This window comes from Juglans microcarpa x Juglans regia, chromosome 8S (assembly GCF_004785595.1).
Source record: "Juglans microcarpa x Juglans regia isolate MS1-56 chromosome 8S, Jm3101_v1.0, whole genome shotgun sequence".
Taxonomy (NCBI): domain Eukaryota; kingdom Viridiplantae; phylum Streptophyta; class Magnoliopsida; order Fagales; family Juglandaceae; genus Juglans; species Juglans microcarpa x Juglans regia.
This window is the reverse complement of record NC_054609.1, coordinates 19219844-19242323: the sequence shown is the minus strand read 5'-3', so window position 1 is coordinate 19242323 and position 22480 is coordinate 19219844. Positions and strand designations below refer to the sequence as shown.

At 33.2% G+C, this 22480-nt stretch overlaps 3 protein-coding genes across 4 annotated transcripts; 2 read left to right on the top strand and 1 right to left on the bottom strand.

The window, feature by feature from the left end:
- Positions 1-4335: 4335 nt before the first annotated feature.
- On the bottom strand, positions 4336-7006 carry LOC121244530 (class V chitinase-like). The gene is made up of 2 exons (XM_041142642.1): positions 5776-7006; positions 4336-4537 (listed from the first exon to the last, which is right to left on the bottom strand). Exons 1-2 carry the CDS (start codon positions 6869-6871, stop codon positions 4518-4520), a joined length of 1116 nt encoding a protein of 371 aa, XP_040998576.1. The 5' UTR covers positions 6872-7006; the 3' UTR covers positions 4336-4517.
- A 3154-nt stretch (positions 7007-10160) lies between these two features.
- LOC121244531 lies at positions 10161-14623 on the top strand. 2 transcript variants are annotated; one of them, XM_041142643.1, is made up of 9 exons: positions 10161-10372; positions 10501-10551; positions 11539-11560; positions 11793-11907; positions 12136-12168; positions 13006-13131; positions 13580-13686; positions 13772-13843; positions 14095-14623. In XM_041142643.1, the coding sequence occupies exons 1-9, from the start codon at positions 10253-10255 to the stop codon at positions 14457-14459; spliced, it is 1011 nt and encodes a 336-aa protein (XP_040998577.1). In that variant the 5' UTR covers positions 10161-10252; the 3' UTR covers positions 14460-14623. The 2 variants fall into 2 exon arrangements, with proteins under 2 accessions (XP_040998577.1, XP_040998578.1); XM_041142644.1 differs by having other exon boundaries at positions 10162-10372; positions 11539-11564.
- A 3871-nt stretch (positions 14624-18494) lies between these two features.
- On the top strand, positions 18495-22332 carry LOC121243842 (alpha/beta hydrolase domain-containing protein 17C-like). Its single transcript, XM_041141909.1, has 5 exons — positions 18495-19113; positions 19947-19983; positions 20389-20625; positions 20713-20760; positions 21681-22332. Exons 1-5 carry the CDS (start codon positions 18815-18817, stop codon positions 21939-21941), a joined length of 882 nt encoding a protein of 293 aa, XP_040997843.1. The 5' UTR covers positions 18495-18814; the 3' UTR covers positions 21942-22332.
- Positions 22333-22480: the final 148 nt, after the last annotated feature.

Here is a 22480-nt window from a genome sequence, read left to right as displayed (position 1 = left end):
CAACTCGATACGATAAAATATAATAGGATTAAGATTGGGTTTAATTAAACCTAAGTCAATGTAATTCTCATCTTTCTTTTGGGTCAATGCATAGTACTACAGTTTGTTTATAATTTGATACACCCTACCCATAATATTACATCATTTTGTTTAGTCCAATGAATAATGCTAGATACAATAGTATTAAAATGTGCAAGTACTGTACGCTTCTTTTGAAAAACAGTGGGCCGCCAACCGTTAAAAGATTAAACTTTTTATGTAGGTCCCATATTAACAATCCACCTCTTTCAAAGGGTATGCGGGATTTGTATAACTTAAAACTGTAAATATCATTTTTATAATTTAATATATACCAAGTCGATCAATAATATTATATAGCAAAAGGAAGTACCACATTGCATATAATATTTTAATTTCCGCTCTTGATCATATTATGAAATTAAACTCGTATACCAGCTGATATATGCAATATTGTTCATCATGTATTATTATAACTTTTATAATATTCTTCTATATAATATATTTCCTTAATTTTAAGCAATATCCACTCATTGAAACTCGATTAATATATATATATATATATAAATCATTTATAAATTAAGGACCGGAACGTGATAATATTACAATTAAGCTTCAAATTATAAACACAACACAGTGCTAGAATAGAATAGAATTATTATTACGTGCGTACCGATCGTCACCAGCAGCTAGCTTGTTGATCAAAGTGCCTTACAAATAACATGGAAATGACCAGCTTATTAATTAATTTAATTGACATGAATACAAGGACGTGGTTCTACATGATTATTAACAACCCAAAAATATGATCAGGTTGTTAACTTTATTTTGACGTACGACGATCTTCGTGATGACATGATCATCATGCACAAAGCAGCTTCAAGATCAATCGCAACAAGTATCGCAACAAGTAAAACAACCTGCAAGACCTAAACAACAGCAAAAACCGATGCATTTGCGAAAAACATATGTAGCCCAAGTGGTTGCGAACCTGCGAGACGACAATAGTTCAAACCACACTTCAGATCAAATCAGATTGACAAATGAAGTTAATTAAAGAATAGTTTTTAAATGAAATTTCATACAGATTATCAAATTAATCTTATCATGTTAATAGAATCTTAACACATACGAGCGAGAGAGCTACTACCTATACGTACGTAATCCAAGATTAGATTAATGCGAACACACTTACCCAACAATAACCGATAAAAGTATAACAGCTACGGTTGCCATGGGAGGATGATGAGCTAGCTAGCTGTAGATATATATATATATATATATATATATGATCGGCCAAAGACAACGTACACAGGCAGGCCAGCCAGTACTAGTACTACGTAGTACTTGGAATGTCGATGTTCTATATTTCGAACTGCAGTAGTGATTGCTGGCTCCAAGCTGTCTTCATCTATTTATATACGCATATATGCAGCATGCATGATTAATTTCATTGTACTGTATGCATTAATCGGTCAACTCTGTTAACGCATGCAGACGAGTACAAATTATATGTGAACGCGGAGACTATTAATTGGTCATTGACTTCAAATTACAATATATTTTTTCCGATCTCGATTAGCTTTCAGCTTTCTTAACTCTTTCTTTTTTCACTGATCAACTTTGAATGGTAATATTAGATTTAAGTACTAGCTAGTTATCGAATGAAACAAAGGTGTAGTGGGTACGAATATCAATATATGATTAATTAATTGGCGTTTAATTAATTAAATGTCATTGAACAGTACTGGCTTCATGTAGCGCATGTGAGAACTCATCATGAGTTGAGAATTTTGAAGAAACTGTGGATAAAATTATTAGATATAAATGATCATGTACCGTTCGATCAAATGTTCAGATCATGAATATCGAGTCGGTGGCCGTGACGTACGTACTTATGCTTATGCAATGCCGCAACGTTTGCATGATGACGTACGTACGTGCGTATACGGGAAATTAGAAAATGCACAAATAGTAATTAATCCATTTAAATAGTTCCAATATTAATGTTTTTAGTTTTAGAGTATACATATTCGAGTTTTATCTTTTTCGTGGGTTTGACATGTCGTAAAAAATCGTTGTGGTTTTTGTTAGGAAGTACAATAAGGACTCGTTGGAAACCAACTCATCTCATTTTCTTTAATTTCAAATCTCACTTACAAGATTAATAAATTTATAAGTAGCTAAAAAGATTATTGCTTGTAATAATTAATAATCATAATATAATTTAATTATATTGTGTAAACAGAATAAATAAATAGATCATAATGGGCATATTATATATTGAGTTTGGTACAATTTTTTATTTTTTTAAGTTTCTAGTTACCTCGTTTGGTTACACAAATCATTTCATCTCATCTCATCTCATCTCATCATTATAATTTTCTTAAATTTTTACATAAAATATATTAAAAAAATTAAAATAAAAATTTTAAAATAAAAATTATATTTTAATAATATCTTATTTAACTTTTATCTCATCATGACTTCATCTATATAATTAAACGAGATTGGATTTTGCCAATTAACGTCAATTTTTAAATTAATGAAACTAGGTAGGTAGGTAGGTAAGTAGTACTAGTGAAAAAAATGGTTGGTGAGCATGCAGTTATTAACTTATTATTGATCATGATCAGCACGTTCCTCTGTTGATCAGCAAGTACGACAAAATATATATATATATATATGACACGACATTCAAATTGAGCTTTTATAATGAATTTGTGATTTTTTCAACTTAAAAATATTAAAATATTTGATATAAAGTAAAAATAATGTAAATCATTAAATTTGTTCAATTGTTTAGATTTAAATAAAAATATGTCTAGGTATTTGAACTATTGTATGCCTCCTGCGGATATGAGCCTTAATCGCTTCCCAACTAAATAAAAGGTTGTGTCCTTTAGTGAATTAGGAACATTTTTAATATATTCTCCAATATTTGAGAAGTTGTGACTTCTCAAAGTGTTCCTTCATTTTAGTTGTGAATTTTTACAAATACCCTTTCATTTATATACGTTGTGACTTTTTACAAGTACCATTTCATTTATGTGATGTGACTTTTCACATTTATCCTTTCATTTAAATAAGTTGTGACTTTTCACAAGTGTCATTTCATTATAGTTGTGACTTTTCACAAGTGTCATTTCATTCTCTATAAATAGGGAATCCCACCCACAAATTCATTAATTTCAAATTCTCGACAAAAATTAGAGAAACACTTCCTCCTTCCTCTTTCTTTCTTTCTTTGGATTTTGGCTATTTTATATCGGGTTCGAGGATCTCCTTTTGTGTATACCGACGAGGAGATTAACGAGAACCGATGTTGTTGTATCTTGAGAGTAGACTATCAAGAAGCCTAGTGCATGTTTGAATTTGAAGGCGGCGGAATCTACTCTAAGGAAAACGTCTATCATAACGTGCCTCAACATCAGGTTCTCTCTTTCTAATTTATTCTTGTTACTTTACATATTCTCTAGTTTACAAAGCATTTCAGAATATTTCCCAACTGAATTTTATAACGAATTGTTTGCGATGGAAATGACTATATACGATAAAAATAAATTTATTTTGTTAAAAATAATTGATAATAAATAAGTAATTTTCTTGAGTTTTGTTATATACGTCATTTTTGTGTATTTTTTGTACATTCTATTGATATGATTAATTAAAATAGTTATTTTATCTTAAAAAAATAATACAACCAATTACATTAATGAACTGTATAAAAAAATATACAAAAGTGACTGCATGTAAAAGTTTTGAATTTTCTTATAGTAAGACTTTGAAACTAATAAATTAGGCCACATTTATTTGCCATAAGAGCCCAGAGCTAGGATCCAGATCACCTACCCGCGTTGGCAATTTTGATACAATCTAGCTTAGGCAAACTATGATATAATGGCAAGAAGTCATGGCGACTTAATTAATTTACACAGCATGACTTAATTTGCTAGCTAGCTTGGATTTGCTAAAGGAGAGATATACTTCCTCTTATTGATCCCAGGGTCAGGTTGAAGTACTTGATTAAGTTTTATATATATATATTGATCTTTCGAAAATAATAAAATAATATACACTATATATATATATATATATATATTCATAATAATTAATGGCGTTATTCTCAATTTTTTAAATTTATAATATTTATTCATTTCATACCAATGGCGTGATTATTTTTCTTCCACTGGAGATTTTAAAATTCGAATAAAAGCTTGAGAAAAACTCTTTTCGTAATAATAATTAATATATAGTTTTGTAGATTAGGATGTTATATATTAATCTCATGAGTACTTTCACTTTCTGATCTGTGCCAAGCTTGGAATATTGGCTAAATTAATATATATATATATCCCTTTCATGATAAGTAGATCAAGTACACCGCCCATTAGGCCTTATTACACATAGATAATATATATATGATCTGATAATATCTTAGCCTTATTATAAGCTTGATCTATATCATCAAATATTATATATATAGTCTCGATCTACGCTCATCCCCATGTTCTTGAAGCTGCGACAACAGTAATTAGCATCATCCGTTAGAAATTATAATAATGAATTATTCGAAGCTAGCTAGGTATACTATACTATATACAGAAATACCAAAAGATAAAATAAATTAATCGTTTCAAATATATATATGCCCATGCAGTACTACTAATTAACTAGCAATAAGATCAGAACACAAAATTCAAACAATCCCATAATAATTAATGAGTAATGCTAGTTAGGTATATATATATAAGCTGTCTCAAATAAACAAGTATCGACATAGGTCTTTATAAAATAAAAAATATATTTTCTACACTTATTGATCATGATAGTGGGGTCTTAATTTTTCATAAAGAGATTGTACGAAATTTATCTATTAATTGAAACTTATACAAATCATTACTCTTAATTAATTCTCATGCATGCTAACTAGCTTCGATCGGCCTGTTCTTAGCCAGTGCACTTACTCTAGATCTAATAAGATTACTATTATCATATATATATTGACATTTTTTTTTTTCTGTTAGAGGATTAAGAATCTTTATAATTATTCCACCTATATGCACTCTAAAATGAATACACTACAACAAAAATATTATTTTTGGGCGAAAAATTTCATCCAAAAAAATATTTTGTGGATTAACTAGCTTAATTATATCATGATTATCATCAGGGACTCAATTATATAGGAAGGGTAGCTCTCATGATCCACTCGGGACCCCAAAAGCAACTTTACGTCACTAGATTACACTAGAGTTGGTTTGTTTACACAAAATCAAATTATCTCATCTCATTTCATATAATCATTACAATTTTTTTAAATTCTTATACAAAATATAATAAATAATTCAACTTTTTCAAATCTCAAAAATAAATTATATTAAAAAAATTTATTATAAAAAAATTTTATTCAATCTTCATCAAAACATTTCATATCATCTCATCTGAACTGCATAACCAAACGAGGCTAATAATCACACACACATATATCTAAATTAAATATAGCAATCACCAAATTGAAATTAAGCATGTGAATTGGAAGAGATCATCGATATAAATAATTGGATATAGGTTGAGTTTGGATATATAGCTAGTGAGGTGATCTCAGATATTCTGTGAATAGTAATAAAAATAATAATAAAAATAATGATAGAATATAAAATAATAGTGAATAGTAATACAAAATAATATTAAAATAATAAACAATAATAAAATATTTTCATAATATTCTATGACTCAAACTAGCCCGAGACTAACCATTTTTAGCAAGAGTGAAGTTTATGTCGGCGCCAACACTCCATGCAAAGTAACCGAGCAATCCCTTTGCCTTGGCATATGTAACTTTGGTAAAGATACTCTCTGTATCATCATATCCAATCCATGTCAGCCCCTTATAGCAGTAGTTCGTCACAAAAGTAGAATTGTATACTTTTATGTATCCACTCTGAGTAATGAGATCCCTGATTTGGCTATACGTTTGGGATCCATCTGAGGATATAGCCGGTCCGTTTGCCGGTGCAAATATTCCAGTTTTACCAGCATCAAGCAGACGCCATGCATAGCCATAAAATGGAAGGCCGAGGGCTAGTTTTTTGGCTGGCACACCTGCCTGAATCCAAGCTTTGATGCCAGCGTCCCCTCTAACTTGGCTTGTTGGATTGTACAATGCAGCAGGCGGTCCGGTCATATTCATGCTGCCTTGCCAACTGGGGCCGTAGAAATCATATGCCATTACATTGACCCAATCCAAGCTGTTTGAAATGGCCTGAAAGGGATAATTCAGCGTGTAATAGTTTGACGAATAAAAGAATGCTGCGGCTAGGAGCAACGTTGTGTTGCGGGTGCTGCTGGCCTCTTTAGTCACGGCTGCTCGCCATTCATTCAGGAGTAAGCCAAGGTTGTTCATTTCGTTGGGCGTGGACGGGTATTCCCAATCGAGGTCAAGACCATGGAATTTGTAACTCCTGGCTAGCTGTATGGAGGAATCTATGAATGATTTACGGGTGCTGGCTTGGCTAGCCATGGAAGCGAAGGTGGAAGGACTGGAGCTTCCTCCACCGATGGACAGAAGGGTTTTAACTGAAGGGTTTTTTTGCTGCACGGTCTGGGTGAAGGTCGAGAACTGGGCAGAGTTCGAGGAAGAAATGGTAACTTGGTAGGTGGTGGGGTTGAGATCGGCAAAGGCACAAAAGATATGAGTGAAAAGGGTGGAATCTATGCCGGACACCGGGAATCCACTGCCTGGAAACCAGTACACGCCTTTCACGACTGTCTGTCCGGCAGAGGAGTGGAGTTGGAGAAGAAAAAGGAAAAGGACGACGGAAAGTACATATGCAAAGGTTTTTGAAGCCATTGAAATGATCAAGGGAATTAAGAAGAACGTACTGTATTCTATGGGATAATCCTTGAGAGCATATAATTTATATAGAAAAGATAATGCTTTTAATTATTTGAACTTTAAGCTCGATCGTAGCTATACACGGTTTCAATGAAGACTTTTGAGGGAGCTGCATGTTTATTGTCATATATAGAGGGGTCCAGAAATGAAAGGACTATTGCAGCTAGTTTACTGATGATGCCGTGCCGGTCGGGTCAGGTATAATTCATGTAGCTAGCTAGCTCGGATCAGTAGTTGGCACAATTTAAGGAATTATGATCAGTATTAATTCTATATATATATATGATCTAAAATGTCAGCTTAAAATTATCCAAAGTGCATGCAGAAGATCATATCGATCGGACCATTAATACTGAAGAGTTTGAGCCAGCCAGCTCGATCCACAATCAACTTATAATTTAATTGCCATAAGCATCGAAGTCATGAATATGCATGTGTGTGTTTATGTGTATTCTCAACTACTTAAAAAGCTTAGTTCACTTTATCATGCAGTTCATATACATGATTTTAAAACCAATCACAAAGATTGATATTTTGTGTAGTTTTAAGGTGCTTAGTTTAATTTTAAGTTGAATCTAACATTCAAACATCCAACTCTCAAATTATTAAATTCATCCTAACTCAAAACCTTCTTATACGTGGGACCCACAACTTTTTTCAACTTAAAACATCTTCATACGTAAGACCCACAACTTTTTTCAATTTCTCATAAAAAAAATACTAAACTCATTTTAACATTCAAACACACTTTAAATTCAATTTAATAGGCTCCACATAACTTCTTATACTGCTCATTAATTCATTATTATTCATATAAAAAAAAAAAAAAAAAAAACTAAACTCAATTGAGTTTAGCTTAACATTTAAATGCAGCAGACCGGGTGGTGACAATGGTAGGCGATGATTTCGATCGATCGATGTAGAAGGAGATCACCGACTTGCATGCAAAGATTTTATTCTCAAGGAGAATGCTGAATTTATCTCATGATATTAATTAATGTTGCTTTGTCTGTACGTAGAAGGCGATATTGATTCCAAAGGATTAATGCATGCATGAGACGTCGACATTCCATTCCGAATGTCTGTCTGATTGCTTGCTAGTTGCTCCTGCTGCTCCTTCTAGAGCTAGAGTAGATGATGACCAAGCCCACGATATTAAGCAATTTCCTTAATGCATTAGTCAACTGCTGCACTTGTACTGAAGCTCAAAATGGGCAAGTGCATTTATATTCTGTGGACAGCTGAAAGCTAGCTAGCTAGCTAGTAATTGCATTTATATCTCCTACGTACGCATGCACGTTCACTACAAGGGAAAACACATTTACCAGCGATTCATTCTCGCTGGAAAAACCAACATAATCGCTGGCAAATATTTATATCAGTGATTTTTAATTCGCTGCATATTTGGTATTCGCCGGATTTTTAATACCTATATGATCATTATGTTGACAAAGATGATAATTCTGCAAAGTTGAAAACCCGGACTTCTGACTCGATTGAATTAAGCGCTGGATCCAGTTGACAAACTCATGTAAAACCATTAATTTTGAGTGTTTGAACCAAATACTCTCCTTGAATCTCTTTAGGCTTGTTATTGTAAAATGTCCTAACCTAAATTGGTAACCAATACAAAGCTGATTTAGCAAGTTTGACAGAAGGATGCAGGTTGGACTTTGAGGTGGAGTTGAGTTTGGGGAGGTTGGGATTGGATTATTTTGGAATTTGGGAGAGATTGGGTTCAAGAAATTTGGCAGGTGTACGTCGAGATTTAGAGCTCATTTATTTATGAGATAAGAATTACTTTTCCAAATAGATATGGCATTTTTCAAATTAAAAAACAAAATTTCTAACCTGATGATGCTACGTTAGGCGGTGTGTGACTTGAGATATTGGGACCTTAATAGAAGAACTCATTATACATGTATTGTCCATTTCACTTGAATTTCATTATTATTGTGAAGGGAGAAAATCTCTTGGATTGGACTAAAGGCAGGGTCTAGATTAGAACCCAAATACAAGGTCTAGGTTGGATCCGGCTGGAGGCAAGGCCCATATTAGAGCCCAAGAACAAAATATGGACGGGGTCAAACAGTAGCGCCTGGGTCAAAACCTAGGTATAAGACCCAGGTCAAGTCATGCTTACATTAAGAAACAAGACAGAAAATGCAGGAGAGGCTTACGAAGGAAGAAATATAGCATTCAATGCCAGACGAGAAAACGTGTGGCGATTCACGCCCAGCATTAATGAGATAGAAAGAGCCCAAGACAGAATATACGCCGCATTCCATGCGGCCCAAGGCTCGAACAGCACATAGTGACGCTGAGCACTTCATAGCTCGGCAAACTGACAACACAAAGATAGCTCGACGAGTAGACAATGTGAATATATAATTTCCTGCTATACAACACTCCACTATCATGGATACCAGGTTGACGAGTATAAATAAAAACTACTTGCAGCACACAAGTAAGTAATCTTACACTCTCATCTTCAATATAACTCATTTTCATCTTCAACACTATACTGACTTAAGCATCGAAAAATCAACGGATCTCGAGATCCCCTTTGTTACTGTGCAGATGATCGCATGACCTCTGTCCGAGCAAAATTGTCCAGACCCGCGAAACACGACATCAACATTATGTCTATAAATATAACCTATAAGTTAAGCTGATATTTTAATATGGTTTTTACAATCTTATTGCATAGTACTTGAATATCTCTAGCTAGCTAGAATATGATAGTTATATGAGATGCCAAACAAATTTCATAGCTGAACTCTTTAGGATGGTGTGTGTATATTTATATATATATATATATATATATATATATATATATATATATATTTCGCACTACTCAGCTTCAAGTTCTTATTAGTCACTTCCTTAATTATTAAAAAAAATTAAAATACTCAAAACAGTAATTTTGAAAGCGCAAACTTATGAAACCAAGTAATATTTTCCTAAGCACAATTTTATTGGTTAAAATACTTGGTGGTGAATGTTATATGTATAAATATATAAAAAGTTTTCTTTACCCACTCAACATGTCACTAAAAGTCTAAAATAAGTTCTACAACAATAATAAAAAATTATTAATATTTTAATTTTTATAATTGCGAATGCTATATATGCTAAATACAGTATAGGTAAATATAGTTTTTTGAATTTTATTTTAAGTATATTAAAAAAAAAATGCTGCATAAAAGAAATAAAAAATAAAAAGCAAAAAAGGCGTGGAGACATGCTCTAGTTTGAGGCTTTTTGCAGCGAAGCGGTGACTATCTAGATTTTTGGTACTCCCGCACGCGAGAAAGAAGTAAAAGAAAAACCCTCATGTCAACCGCGTTGGTGCACGCGTCCACTCTCTGCTGTCTCTCTTCTTCGTCCAAGCTCAACCCCTCCTCTCGCACTTCCATGGCCACCTCTGCTCGCATCGCAGTCGTCGGAGACGTCGTTAGTCTCTCTCGCTTTTGTTTTTATCTTAATTTAGATATCCTATCTCTGTTCAAAAGGATGTTATTTTGTTTCATTTTTTACATTAAAAAAAATAACTAAACGACAATTTGGGGTTCGGTTGGAAGCATGATGATTGGAATCTACAAGAAGATACAAAGGCACTTCAGTTTTTGCAGGTTTTTTTTTCCCTCTCTTTCTCTTTTCGCTTTTATATGATTAAAGAAACAGTTTGCAATTTTCATTCTGTGTTTGCTTCCGTTTTATATTTGATGGACCTAACATTTGTAATCGAGATTTGAATATGTAAGAATGTCAGTAATTATAACTATGTTAAAATGGGGTTTGAGATTTTTGGGAGTGGATTCTAGTTCTTAGCATTATTATCATTCTAATGGAAATAAGCGTGGACCAATTGCATTGAACATTAACTATGTGAACCTGGTAATTTAGTAAATATTATTTGGTCTCTTACTCGGCTTGCCGTGAATATAATTGCGGTACTATATTCCATGAACAATTGACTATCTTGATGGAATTTAAACAACTTTTTGTTTCCAGGGTGAAGAAGTGAATTAACTATAACTTCAACTCTCCTTTTCAATTTGAAAAGGATATGTCTTATTTGAAATTAATTGTACGAATAAATCATAAAAAAATAATCTTTCTGTGGTATTCCATATATTCTATAGTTTCTTACATTGCCAATTTCGAATTCGTGGTCATTAAGATTCATGTGCAATATGAAATGATATTTAAGAATAGATAGTACCTCTCCCTTTCTCCTTTCAAACAAATTGAATTGATTGAGGTTTTGCTATTTGGAATTGTCTTAGTCTCCTAGGTCTGATTCCATAAATAATATAAAAACAAAAATACCTTTTGATTTTGTATGCAATACATTTTCTTAAAGTCCTCCTCCTAAATTCTAATAATACCCCAATTGAAAAAGCTTGATTAGAAGTTCTGGTTAATGTATATTGGTGAATTAACCACCTGAAGCAACAGCCGAAAACAAACAGAACTTCCCAATACGGAGCCTCAGCCTTTGTTTCTACTTGGTTAATTGTTGTGCGCCCATTTTTTTCACTATTTTCTTTTTTAACTTGAAGTAGAAAAGAATTATATATGTATCTCACCTGATATGGGCTTATGATGAAATGCAGCCAGATTTGGTGCTGTTCACAGGCAGGTTCTATTCGTTCATCTAACTAGTTTTGTTTAGTGGATTGGATCTTTTATTCTGTAATGCATTTGTAACGTTGCTATATGTTTGACAAACTCTAGACTTTTCCACAAGTCTGTACCTTAATTTCTGGAAAGATAATCAGTAAGATCTATTTCTTTTACCGACTGAATGCACAAACCTTTTTATCTTCTGTTTTGTTTTGTTTTGCCTTCTTTCTCTGGTTTTATTTAGGTGATTTTGGTAATGAGAATGTTGAACTTGTCCAAAGTGTTGCAAGTCTTGAATTTGCTAAAGCAGTTATTTTGGGAAACCATGATTCCTGGTTCACTCAACAGTTCTCTGGCAAGTAAGTTTATAAGCTATTCCTTTCTTTGGTGAAATTAGCATATCGGTTTGTTTCAACCATCGATAATATGCTCACTAGATGGCTTCTTGCTATTTAAATTTGTGCACTTCATTAGCTTGGGTGTGTTGCTCTCTCTCTCTCTCTGCACATGTGCCGCACATGTACAATTAAGTTCTAGTATGCACTCCCGAATGATCAACTTAATAAAGTCCTTGATTTGAATATCAGGAGGAAGGATGGTGTTCAACTTCAGCTTGAATGGTGAGATTATTTTATTTCTGAAATGGTCAAAACATTCTGAAAAATACTAAGGATGTATCTTATACCGTATTTTTCTCTCGTGTCTAATTATTTTGACACCTTCCTAATATATCATCTGTTTTTATACTCTGAAGGAATTTTCATGGTTGGTAATGTCAGCATTTTCTCTCTCTCTTTTTATGTGTTTTCCAATCCCAAACAATGTTTAATACTGGGTATTCAATATTTGCTTAGTCATCTCTAATTCCTTGATTCACCTTGCAGTTTCTAGCAGACTATTACTTCAATAAATAATGCGAGATCTAATTCGTTACTTGTCAGAAATAAGAGAAAGCTAATACCAGAAGCTTTGGGTATGCATATTGGAGGAAAATTTCTGAAAATATTGAAGATGCTTTAGCTGTATTTACCACCGTATCAAATTTATTATTGATAGCCACTCACCCCTGAAATACCTAATGTGCCAATGTAAGCAAACCAAATGGATGTCATACCATAAATATCTTGGGCCTGTAGTTTGTACCAGAATTCTCCATCACTCAACTCAAATGGCTATTCATCTCTTTTTGGTTGCTAAAGAAAATCGATATAGGATTCTTAAACTGTGTCTGGAGAGATCATTACTTGCAAACACTGCCAGTTATGATGGAAAGAAAAAGATATTAGAAAAGGACATAGCAGAATTCATGGTGTTGCTAGAAGTTTCTAATGAATGTTTTAAAACAACTGAAAATAATCTGGTAGATGAATATATTGATTGCTGCTGAGAAGATTACACTTTACGCTTGAATTGTTTAAGAATTTTGTTAAAGCTGAAAATAGTTTCGCAATGATCAGTCTTGGTGAGGAGCACGTAGCTTATCGGCGTTTAGACTTTCCTCTGATGAAATTAAGTGTCGTGGGTGGACGGCCATTTTCTTGTGGAGGAGAGCAGATGTTTCGGAAAAGGCTTCTGACTGCAAGGTATCTCTCTTACTAAAGAAGCATATTATAAAATTGGAGTTTACCATGCTATTTTATCTCGTTTGCACTCTTCATATTATTGCTGTCAAGTCTCAATTTCAAACATCCCTGTTGCATGAGTTAGTAATGCACTTGCAACACCACCTGTGTTACGTCACTAACACCTACATGACTCCACTGATGTGGCAGGCATGTATTAGAGGTCACGGCTTGATTTTTGAATTCAGATTTTTTTTTTTTTTATGGCTAATGCATGCCTACCACATTGCTGGTGTTACATGGGCACCACTCTTGTTGGACATCTAATCCCTTCACCGGCATCAGCTACCATTGAATTAGAGTGAAAATGCTTCCTGCACCATGCAGATGACATTTTCACATTTGGTGTCTTCCTTCACATTTTCGTTTTGAATAATATTGCAGTTTTCGATTTGATATTTTTACTTAGATATGGAGTCCAAGACATGGATGGAAGTGCCAAGAGAATTTATGAAGCTGTTTTGCGCGTGCCAGAGGGTCATATAGTTATATTGCTTGCACACAATGGCCCAACAGGTGTATCCGTCTGCCAACATCAAATTTAGTTCAGCTATCTGGTACAATTTTCTCAGCATTACTTAAAAAGAAAATTCCTGGGCAGGTCTGGGGTCTAATGTGGATGACATCTGTGGAAAAGATTGGGCCTTTGGGGGAGGTGACCATGGTGATCCTGGTAATTTTACTCAGTTTTCAGATTGTTTTTCCTGTTGATAACTCTTTTTTCCAAGGTCTTCGATCAAACTGCCTTATTTAAGCCTGGATGATGGCTCTTCAACTTTTGAGGTTTTAGTGTTTAACACTAGGTAATTTGGCTTTGAGGCTGATTATGGAAAGGAGTAAAATGAACTACTTTATTTTGCAATTTGTCCATCTGTTCTAAGATTAAGCAATGCTTTTACCTTGCAATGTTATCTTATGATACAGATCTAGCACAAGCCATATCCCTCCTAAAAGAGACTGGCAAGTTCTCTATCCGTGTGGTTGTGTTTGGTCACATGCATAAAGAGCTGGCTTATCGAAATGGTCTTCGCAAGATGATTGCGGTTGGTGCTGACAACACTATATACCTGAATGGGGCCATTGTTCCTAGGGTTAAAAGATTGATCGATGAACAAGGAACTGCTAATGAAACCCCTCCAACGCCAGAGTCTATTGGCACAAAGCGAGCCTTCACTTTAGTAGAAATCTTGGATGGAACAGTTGATAAAATTGCAGAAGTTTGGGTTTCAGTTGTTGGAGATGAGACTGCATTAGAAGAAGAGCACGTTTTATTTAAAAGGGGCAGTTAGCTTTTTCCTTGATTTTATTCCCCATTCAGTCTCATCAGATCAAACACTAGGAACATGATAATTTCTGTTGAATGCCATGGTTTGTGGTAGTGTAAATTTTATACCTTGTACTCTGATTCTACGTCTCTTTGTTGTTGTTGTTGAATAAACGAATTACTTAGCACGCACAAAGTAGAAGAAAATGTGAAAATCTCTCTCCCTTTCATCTCATATACTGCTGTATCAAGTAGCAAAACACTATTAACTTTGAGTGTTATAGGTAAGGAGAAATGTTTTAGCCACAAAGAGATTTTATAAAAGTAAATTCAGAAATGACGTTTCATATATATATATATATATATACACATTTGGGTAAAACAAAAGGCCATCCATGGGGTTCTAGCTCCTTTGCAGGTAAGATATGGTGCCATTGGCTGATATGGATATGGTGCCATTGGCTGACCCCCTTCTTTTGGTGATGTGATGCTCACAAATATTCCACCTTTTTCCTAACAGCTTATATTTACCTGATAAAGTGAAGTTCCATTTTCACCTTTATTTTCCTCCTGAAAAGCTTATATTTACCTGATAAAGTGAAGTTCCATTTTCTAGACTTCTAGACTTATCTATATATTTTTAAGGAAAAATACAAAGTCTCTGTAAACTATTAATAATATGATATCAATGTCATTGGCACAATTGTTGGTAGTGTTTTCAGTGCTCGTCGAAAAATTATTTTAATTTTGAAATTAACAAGTAGCTTTAATCTACTCTACAAAGTATAGAATGTCACAATTAAATACTTAAAATTATAATTAAATCCTTTTTTCAATTAAATATGGTCAAATTATTGAGAAATTAGTTACTTTTGATTGACTAGCATGTATAAACATTAACTCAAGATTTTGTTATTAGTCAAATATGATTAGAGCCGAAGAAAGTATTATGTTAAAATCGTACTTATGCTTTTTTAATTAAGGGAGATACAAAATCTGAAATCACTACTTTTTTCAAAAGTTTAAACTAATCGAAAGATGTAGATTTAGGCCTGACTTGGTTTCACAAATCTTTAAAATCATCTCATTTCATCACATCTTAACATCCAAACATTATTCAAATATAAACATTTTTCAATTTCAAATTTTCAAGTTTTCAATTTTTTCATCTAATAATTAAATAATCATTACAACTTTCTCAAATTTCTATACAAAACATAAAAAATAATTCAACTTTTTCAAATCTTAAAACAAAAATAATATTAAAAATTATATTCAAACACTCTTTTAACTTTATAATTTTTTTATTTAACTTTTTATCTCTTCTTTCCTAAAATTCCATAAAAAATTTAACTCAAGTCATTTCACTACTTTACAAATTATCTCACTATTATTCATAAATTTCTCATATCATCTGTGTAACCAAACGAAACCTTAATCATTTATATTTGTTCACATATGGGTCGATCTCTCTTTTAATGAGTGTGTCCAATGCGTGAAATATTTACTTAAATAACGTAAAGTACTACAGAATCGAGATTTAAACTCAAGATCTCTATTACGATATTATTTGTTGTCACATGTCTCAAAAACTTAAAATAATATAAAAATATAATTTAATCATTTATATTTATCTTTGACACAAAATTATCAGTCAATGACAACAACATACAGGATGAAAACTTCCTTTTTATTTCTATATGAGTAAGGTAGGAATTATAATTTGATATTTACAGTCAAAAGTGAAAGGGCAGATATGAAAAAACTTTGTGCAGATTTTGCTGAAAATGACTAATTTAATGACATTTTTGTAGATCTTAATAGCCGATTACGAGTCGATATTATTGAAATCACTTGATTAATTGTAAGAGAGATTTATTACAGATACAAAGAAATTACACAAAAATAAATTTATAAATTGACACGATTTCACGTGATGCGTAAGATCTACTTTATATTAAAAATAACTTTACAATCTAAAATATTGTATCAAGTCATGTCAATTTATAAATTTATTTTTATATAATTTTTTTGTGACTATTCCTCGTTATAAAATTATACATTTCTTAAAGATAAAAATAAATATACATATTAAAAATTGATATAAGATAAAAGCTTTTGTACACTGCTTTTAAGCTTTTCTGTTTAAAGATAAAAACAAGTATATATAGTGCATCAAATTCCAAGCAGTCAATGGGCTTTTTGAGTCTTTGACCCTTTCTTTTCTTTGGACTAAGCTAAAGTTCCCTCCCACCTGATGGCATGAAAGAGAGGTACGAAGAAAATTACAACTCAGTCCCATATCATGTCACTTCTTTTCTTATTTGGAATTACAGCTTAGGACCAAATTCTCATAAGCACAAACCTAGAGACTGATTTAGGCAAGCATGTGGTTATACAATCTAATGGGCTACGACATTCTAAAATTCACTAGCGAAAGTATTTCAACTTGTAAATCTCTCTCAACAACTAATCGCTTCGAATAACACTTATCTTTAGGGCCTATGTCTCATTGAGTCGATATTATTACTTGTTGAATAATATTATATACATTTCTACATTATAAAAAGAAGGGATCTACCATAAAAAAAAAATATTTATTTCATGTGAGTCTCAAATTTATTTAATTTTTTTAAAATGAGGTTGCAGAGCTTATATATTCTAAGACTGAAAATATCATTTTTCTTTTCTAAATTGTTTACTTGTATTGACTAAGATCCCATTTGGTTGTTAGATTCAGTTTAGTCTAATAATTTTAAATGAGTCTAACATCCAAACATCTAACTCTCAAATTATTAAACTCATCTCAACTCAAAACTTTTTTACATGTAGAATCTACAGTATTTTTCAATTCAATACTTATTTACATTCGGAACCCACAATCTTTTTTAACTTTTAATAAATACATCTAAATTCATCTTAACATCTAAACGCATTTAAATTCATATTAAGTAAACTCTATAAAACTCAAACCATCATCTCAACTCACTACTATTCATAAAGAACTTAACTCAGTTAAACTCAACTCAACATCTAAAAGCAGCATAATTCTCAATTACATGCGGATTCTTTAAATGTTTTGTTCAAATTCTAAAATCTAGAAGAAAATAGAGATAAATGTATTGACATCAACGTGAATCGAAATATTATAACGGCAACTATATAGAAGCAACATATGTATGTATCCCTTTGTTTTGAACCATGAAGTTGAAACAGAAATTATAAAGAAATATGAAGAGGTGCAAACGTATGATAATTCTGTAACTATACTGTACTTAAAAATAGAAATTAAAAACTACCAAAAGCTACGGTAAATGGGAGGGAAATTGTGGTCAAAGTCTTAGAGGAACAAGGACAGTTGTGGAAATTGACATCGTTTAATAACTATAGATGAGGAAAACAAAACGAGGAATGTCTGGCTCTGCCTCTAAAATCACTGCCCCCAATCTATCAAACTCTCTTTGTCCTGTCTTTCTTTCTGAAGATCCCACCACTGTTTGACCAAATCTCAGCCGTTGATCTTTCCCTTTCTGCATTTATCCCAACCTTCTAATTTAGATATTTTTTCAGGATAATGGGGACATCCCTGCATGCATGCAGCTACAAGCTCCACTGAAAATGTCGGAATTGCCCTTTAAACAAATATAAGATCAACTTTTATGATTTAAGGTCTTGCAGCCTTGCAGGTGGCATTTGCATAAACAAGTTTTATGTGAAATATTGAGTTATAATTTTTTTCCAAGTTATTTAATAATCGAGGCTTAGTTATGTTATTCAGTTGAAATGAGATAAAATATTTTGTTAAAAATTAAATATAATATTATTATAATATAATTTTTTAGTATTATTTTTATTTTAAAATTTAAAAAAATTAAATTATTTATTATATTTTATATGAAAAATTTGAAAAATTATAATAATTGTTTGAGATTAGATGAGAGGATGAGATAGATTGAATTTGTGTTAAGAAATGAAATAGTCTTTTGCAGGGTAAAACTGTCTTTTCGTAACTTCCTCAAAATCAGAAAACATTAGTCGTACAGATCATCACCATCAACAAGAACTCCCGTATAGTTTCGAACTTTCTATGTTTCTCATAAATTTCTCTTTGGTTTGTGTTTTCCCTTCTTATTTTTTCAGGGACCTTGTTCCTCTCTTGCTAACGCCACTTCCTGTTCACCCGCTTAGATCGGATCTATTCTCTGCCAATCCCTCCCTTTAGTTTCACCAGCCTAAAACCAGAAAATACCTGGAAAAAAAGAAGATTTTTTTTTTTTTTGTTTATCTTCTAGTAAACCCAAGAGAAAATCTTAATCCCATGTGATAAAAAAATACGGGGTTCTGTTCCTGACCTCCATTTCTGAACTGGGTCCGTGTTAAATGGGCAATGTGACGTCGAGTGTGGCTGCAAAGTTCGCATTTTTCCCACCAAACCCGCCAACGTATGATATATACAGAGAAGAAAATGGGAGGCCGGTATTACCTGGGGTGACGGCGGACATGAACGTGGAAATGAATTTGCTGGACAGCAAAAGCGGGAACAAGATTGTTGCCATGTTCTGGAGGCATCCCCTTGCTCGGTTCACGTTGCTGTACTCGCATGGCAACGCTGCAGACCTTGGTCAGATGCACGAGCTCTTCATCGAGCTCAGGGCTCACCTGCGTGTCAATGTCATGAGGTACTTTTTGCTTTTGCCGGGTTGGTTTGTCATCATAGGCCTAATGCCTGTGGATGTTTATGGTTTTGGTTCTCTCCTATATATGCTCTGTTCGGTGCTTCTTTTCTGGCTTTTTTTTTTTTCTCCCTTTCTTTCTTGCGGGGGTAATTGGAATCGTTGGATGATTACTGGATGAACATTTCTTCCAATTTTTGTCTATTAATTTTTTCCAGTACCCAATTCATAAACTTTTTTAATGGTTGTATTTGCGTTTTTGAATCCCTTGTGTGTGGTTGTTTTATCTTATTCTTTATTGTTTTGCTTGCGTAAATTATCTATTATTTTCTGGTTCTGATTTTCCAACTTTTTCAGTTTTCTCCCCCACTCCAAGCTTCCGAGATTTTCTTTTCTTGAGTTTATGGTTTGGTTCTCGATATCGTTTCAATTCTCTCTTTCCCCCTCGCCTTGTATTTTTAGTTTTGCATATATTGGAGCCATCTGGTGAGACTCATTCGTATGGATCTGGTCTGATTTGTCCACAAATTCGCTGGCCTGTAATAATATGCTTGATTTTGTTTCTTGATAACTAGGTGTAATGCGTACGTCTATCTCTACCAAATCTTGGAAAATTTCAGATATACGTTGATGAAAGGCTCTTAAATTATGTTTGGTTGTTTTTATTTGTTTTCTATTTGGACTGGTTGTATATGATGATGATGTTCTTGGGATGCGATTAATTAATTAATCCATTTGATTAATTTTGGCACCTGCATTGTATTCTTCATTTGATCATTTAAAGCAGTACTAAGAACCTTTCCTTCGTTATTTACTCGGTATCTATTGATATGTTGCAGCTATGATTATTCAGGATATGGAGCATCCACCGGTAAGGTAGGTACTGTCTGAAGATGGCTGGTTAATTTGCGTTTACAGTTTCCGTTTGCTTTGGAAAATCTACTGCAGACAGTTAGTTAATTCCGAAAGAATAATGTTTATCTAGCTTGACTGGAGAAAAAAATCGACCCAAGTAAAAAAGAGATAGATACACTAAGTGGTCTTACGGCATTTATTATTTTTGAGACCACATCAAATGCTCAGTAAATAGTGTTGAATTCATCTCATGTGTCTATTTATCTCGCTTAAAACTCTCAGGTTTTACACAAAACTGAGAGGATGATCCTAATCTTTCACTCAAAACTTCTAATTATTATCCAAACTTGAGAAGAATAAGATGTTTATGATCTAGTACTTGTCTATATAACTGTACATCTGACAATATCTCTGTAATTGTGGCAGCCTTCTGAGTTGAACACATATTACGACATAGAGGCTGTGTACAATTGTTTGAAGAGGGAATATGGGATTAAGCAAGAGGATTTGATATTGTATGGACAATCTGTTGGAAGTGGGCCGACTCTGCATTTGGCTTCTCGGTTACGCACGTTGAGGGGTGTTGTTCTTCATAGTGCCATTCTTTCTGGCATTCGGGTGTTGTATCCGGTCAAGATGACATTTTGGTTCGACATTTTCAAAGTAAGTTTGGCTCAGATCACTACTGTTCTTAGTTTTCAAGCTTTTTTACTTGCTTTTGTTCTGAGGAAGCTCCCTGCAATCTTTCAGAATATAGACAAAATACGGAATGTCAGCTGTCCAGTTTTAGTAATACATGTAAGTGTTCTTTCTTTCTTTCTTTTTCTTTTGTTTTTGCAAAAACATTTTGTATAATGAATTATTCTATTCTCAAACCGGTGTGTAGAGTACAGCATCCACATCACTTAAATGGAGAGATTTAATGTGTAAGATTCAAGTTTTAAAATTTTTCTTCCAAGTCAGATTATACCGTATAAGCACTTTAATAAGTGTGTTCTCCACACCGGCTTATAAATAAAAAATTTCTTGTACAATTCCATTTTTATAATGAATTTGATTTCTGGTTCTTACCTATTTTCTTTCTGAAGTTTATAGAGCATTTCTAGTTTCGTTTTATTTGTTAGATGTTTTGGTGCATAAGGTGCATGTTCTATACCACACCAAATGATTCATGGACAGTTCCATCTTGCATGTCAGCACTAAGGAACCCTTCACCACCATTATATTTTGTGTTTGAGGTCTTCAACCTTGTTTGGTTTTTGAATTATTGATTCATTTCCATTTTCCCTTTTTCTTCTCTCTTTCATAAATTCATGGTTTGTGTACTCAAAATAGTCTGTTTAATCACTTTTTGCTTGGTTGAAACTTATCAAAAGGATTTTTGTTTCTAATACAATACTATGGAAGAATAAGATCAATTCTAAAAGTTTACATTGTTCTTTGTTGAATCATCATAGATTTATAAGGAAAATTCTCACTGTGGATGAATTGAAGGCGATTCATTAAAGATCATCAATCTTTGCCCGATTTGTCGTCGTGTCATTATCCATCAACACTTAGAATTTATTACTTGATCAATCCCACATCAGCACAATGCATGTGATGGAAATGATGTGATTGAGGCATGTAGCATATATGACTCATTTAAGACTTTAATTTGGTTCATTCTAACTGCTATTGGTATGATGGGCATATGCCACTTGATGGATCCTTTGCAGGGAACAAATGATGAGATTGTTGATTGGTCACATGGAAGGCGTTTGTGGGAACTTTCCAAGGAAAAATATGAACCCTTATGGGTGAAGGGTGGTGGCCATTGCAACCTCGAAACTTATCCCGAGTACATTAGGCACTTGCGTAAGTTCATAAATGCAATGGAGAAACTCTCATTCATGATACCACAGACGGCACAACTCACTTCTAACACCAGTTTTACAGAACAAGTGAGACGCAATAAGTGCTTGAGATTTGGAAAATGATAGCTGCTTCTAATTTCTCATGATCATCAGTACTTGATGATTTGGAAACCGAAACAGATTATATATAGATCTTGCCTATGCTTGCTTGATTCATGGATCCAGTGTTTGGCAGTTAAGCTAGCTGTTTGTCTCGGTACGATATTGATTACAAAGATATGGCAAAATGATAGGAATCGTACAGAGTCTGTTTGATGCATACTGATCCTGTTGATCAGCTTACCATTTTTTGAGGTAGCATTCGTGATATCAACCCATTCGCATTCAAGAGAATGTGCTTCTTGATCTGGATTTAATGTACAATTAATTAACAAACTTAAGCTTTATTGTAAAGACTATCATCATCTTCAGAAATGAAATACATGGGTTTGGCAGCAATTAGCCTGTTTTATTTCATTGTTTGTGCCATTCTTATAGACCCTATTCTTAACAGTCTATTTCATTGTCACGCAGTTTATTAAAAAAATTAAAAATATAAACACAAAAAGGTAGAGTGAATCTAGAATTTCAGTCTTTATCTTTTTGTTTTTCAAGATGCCCTT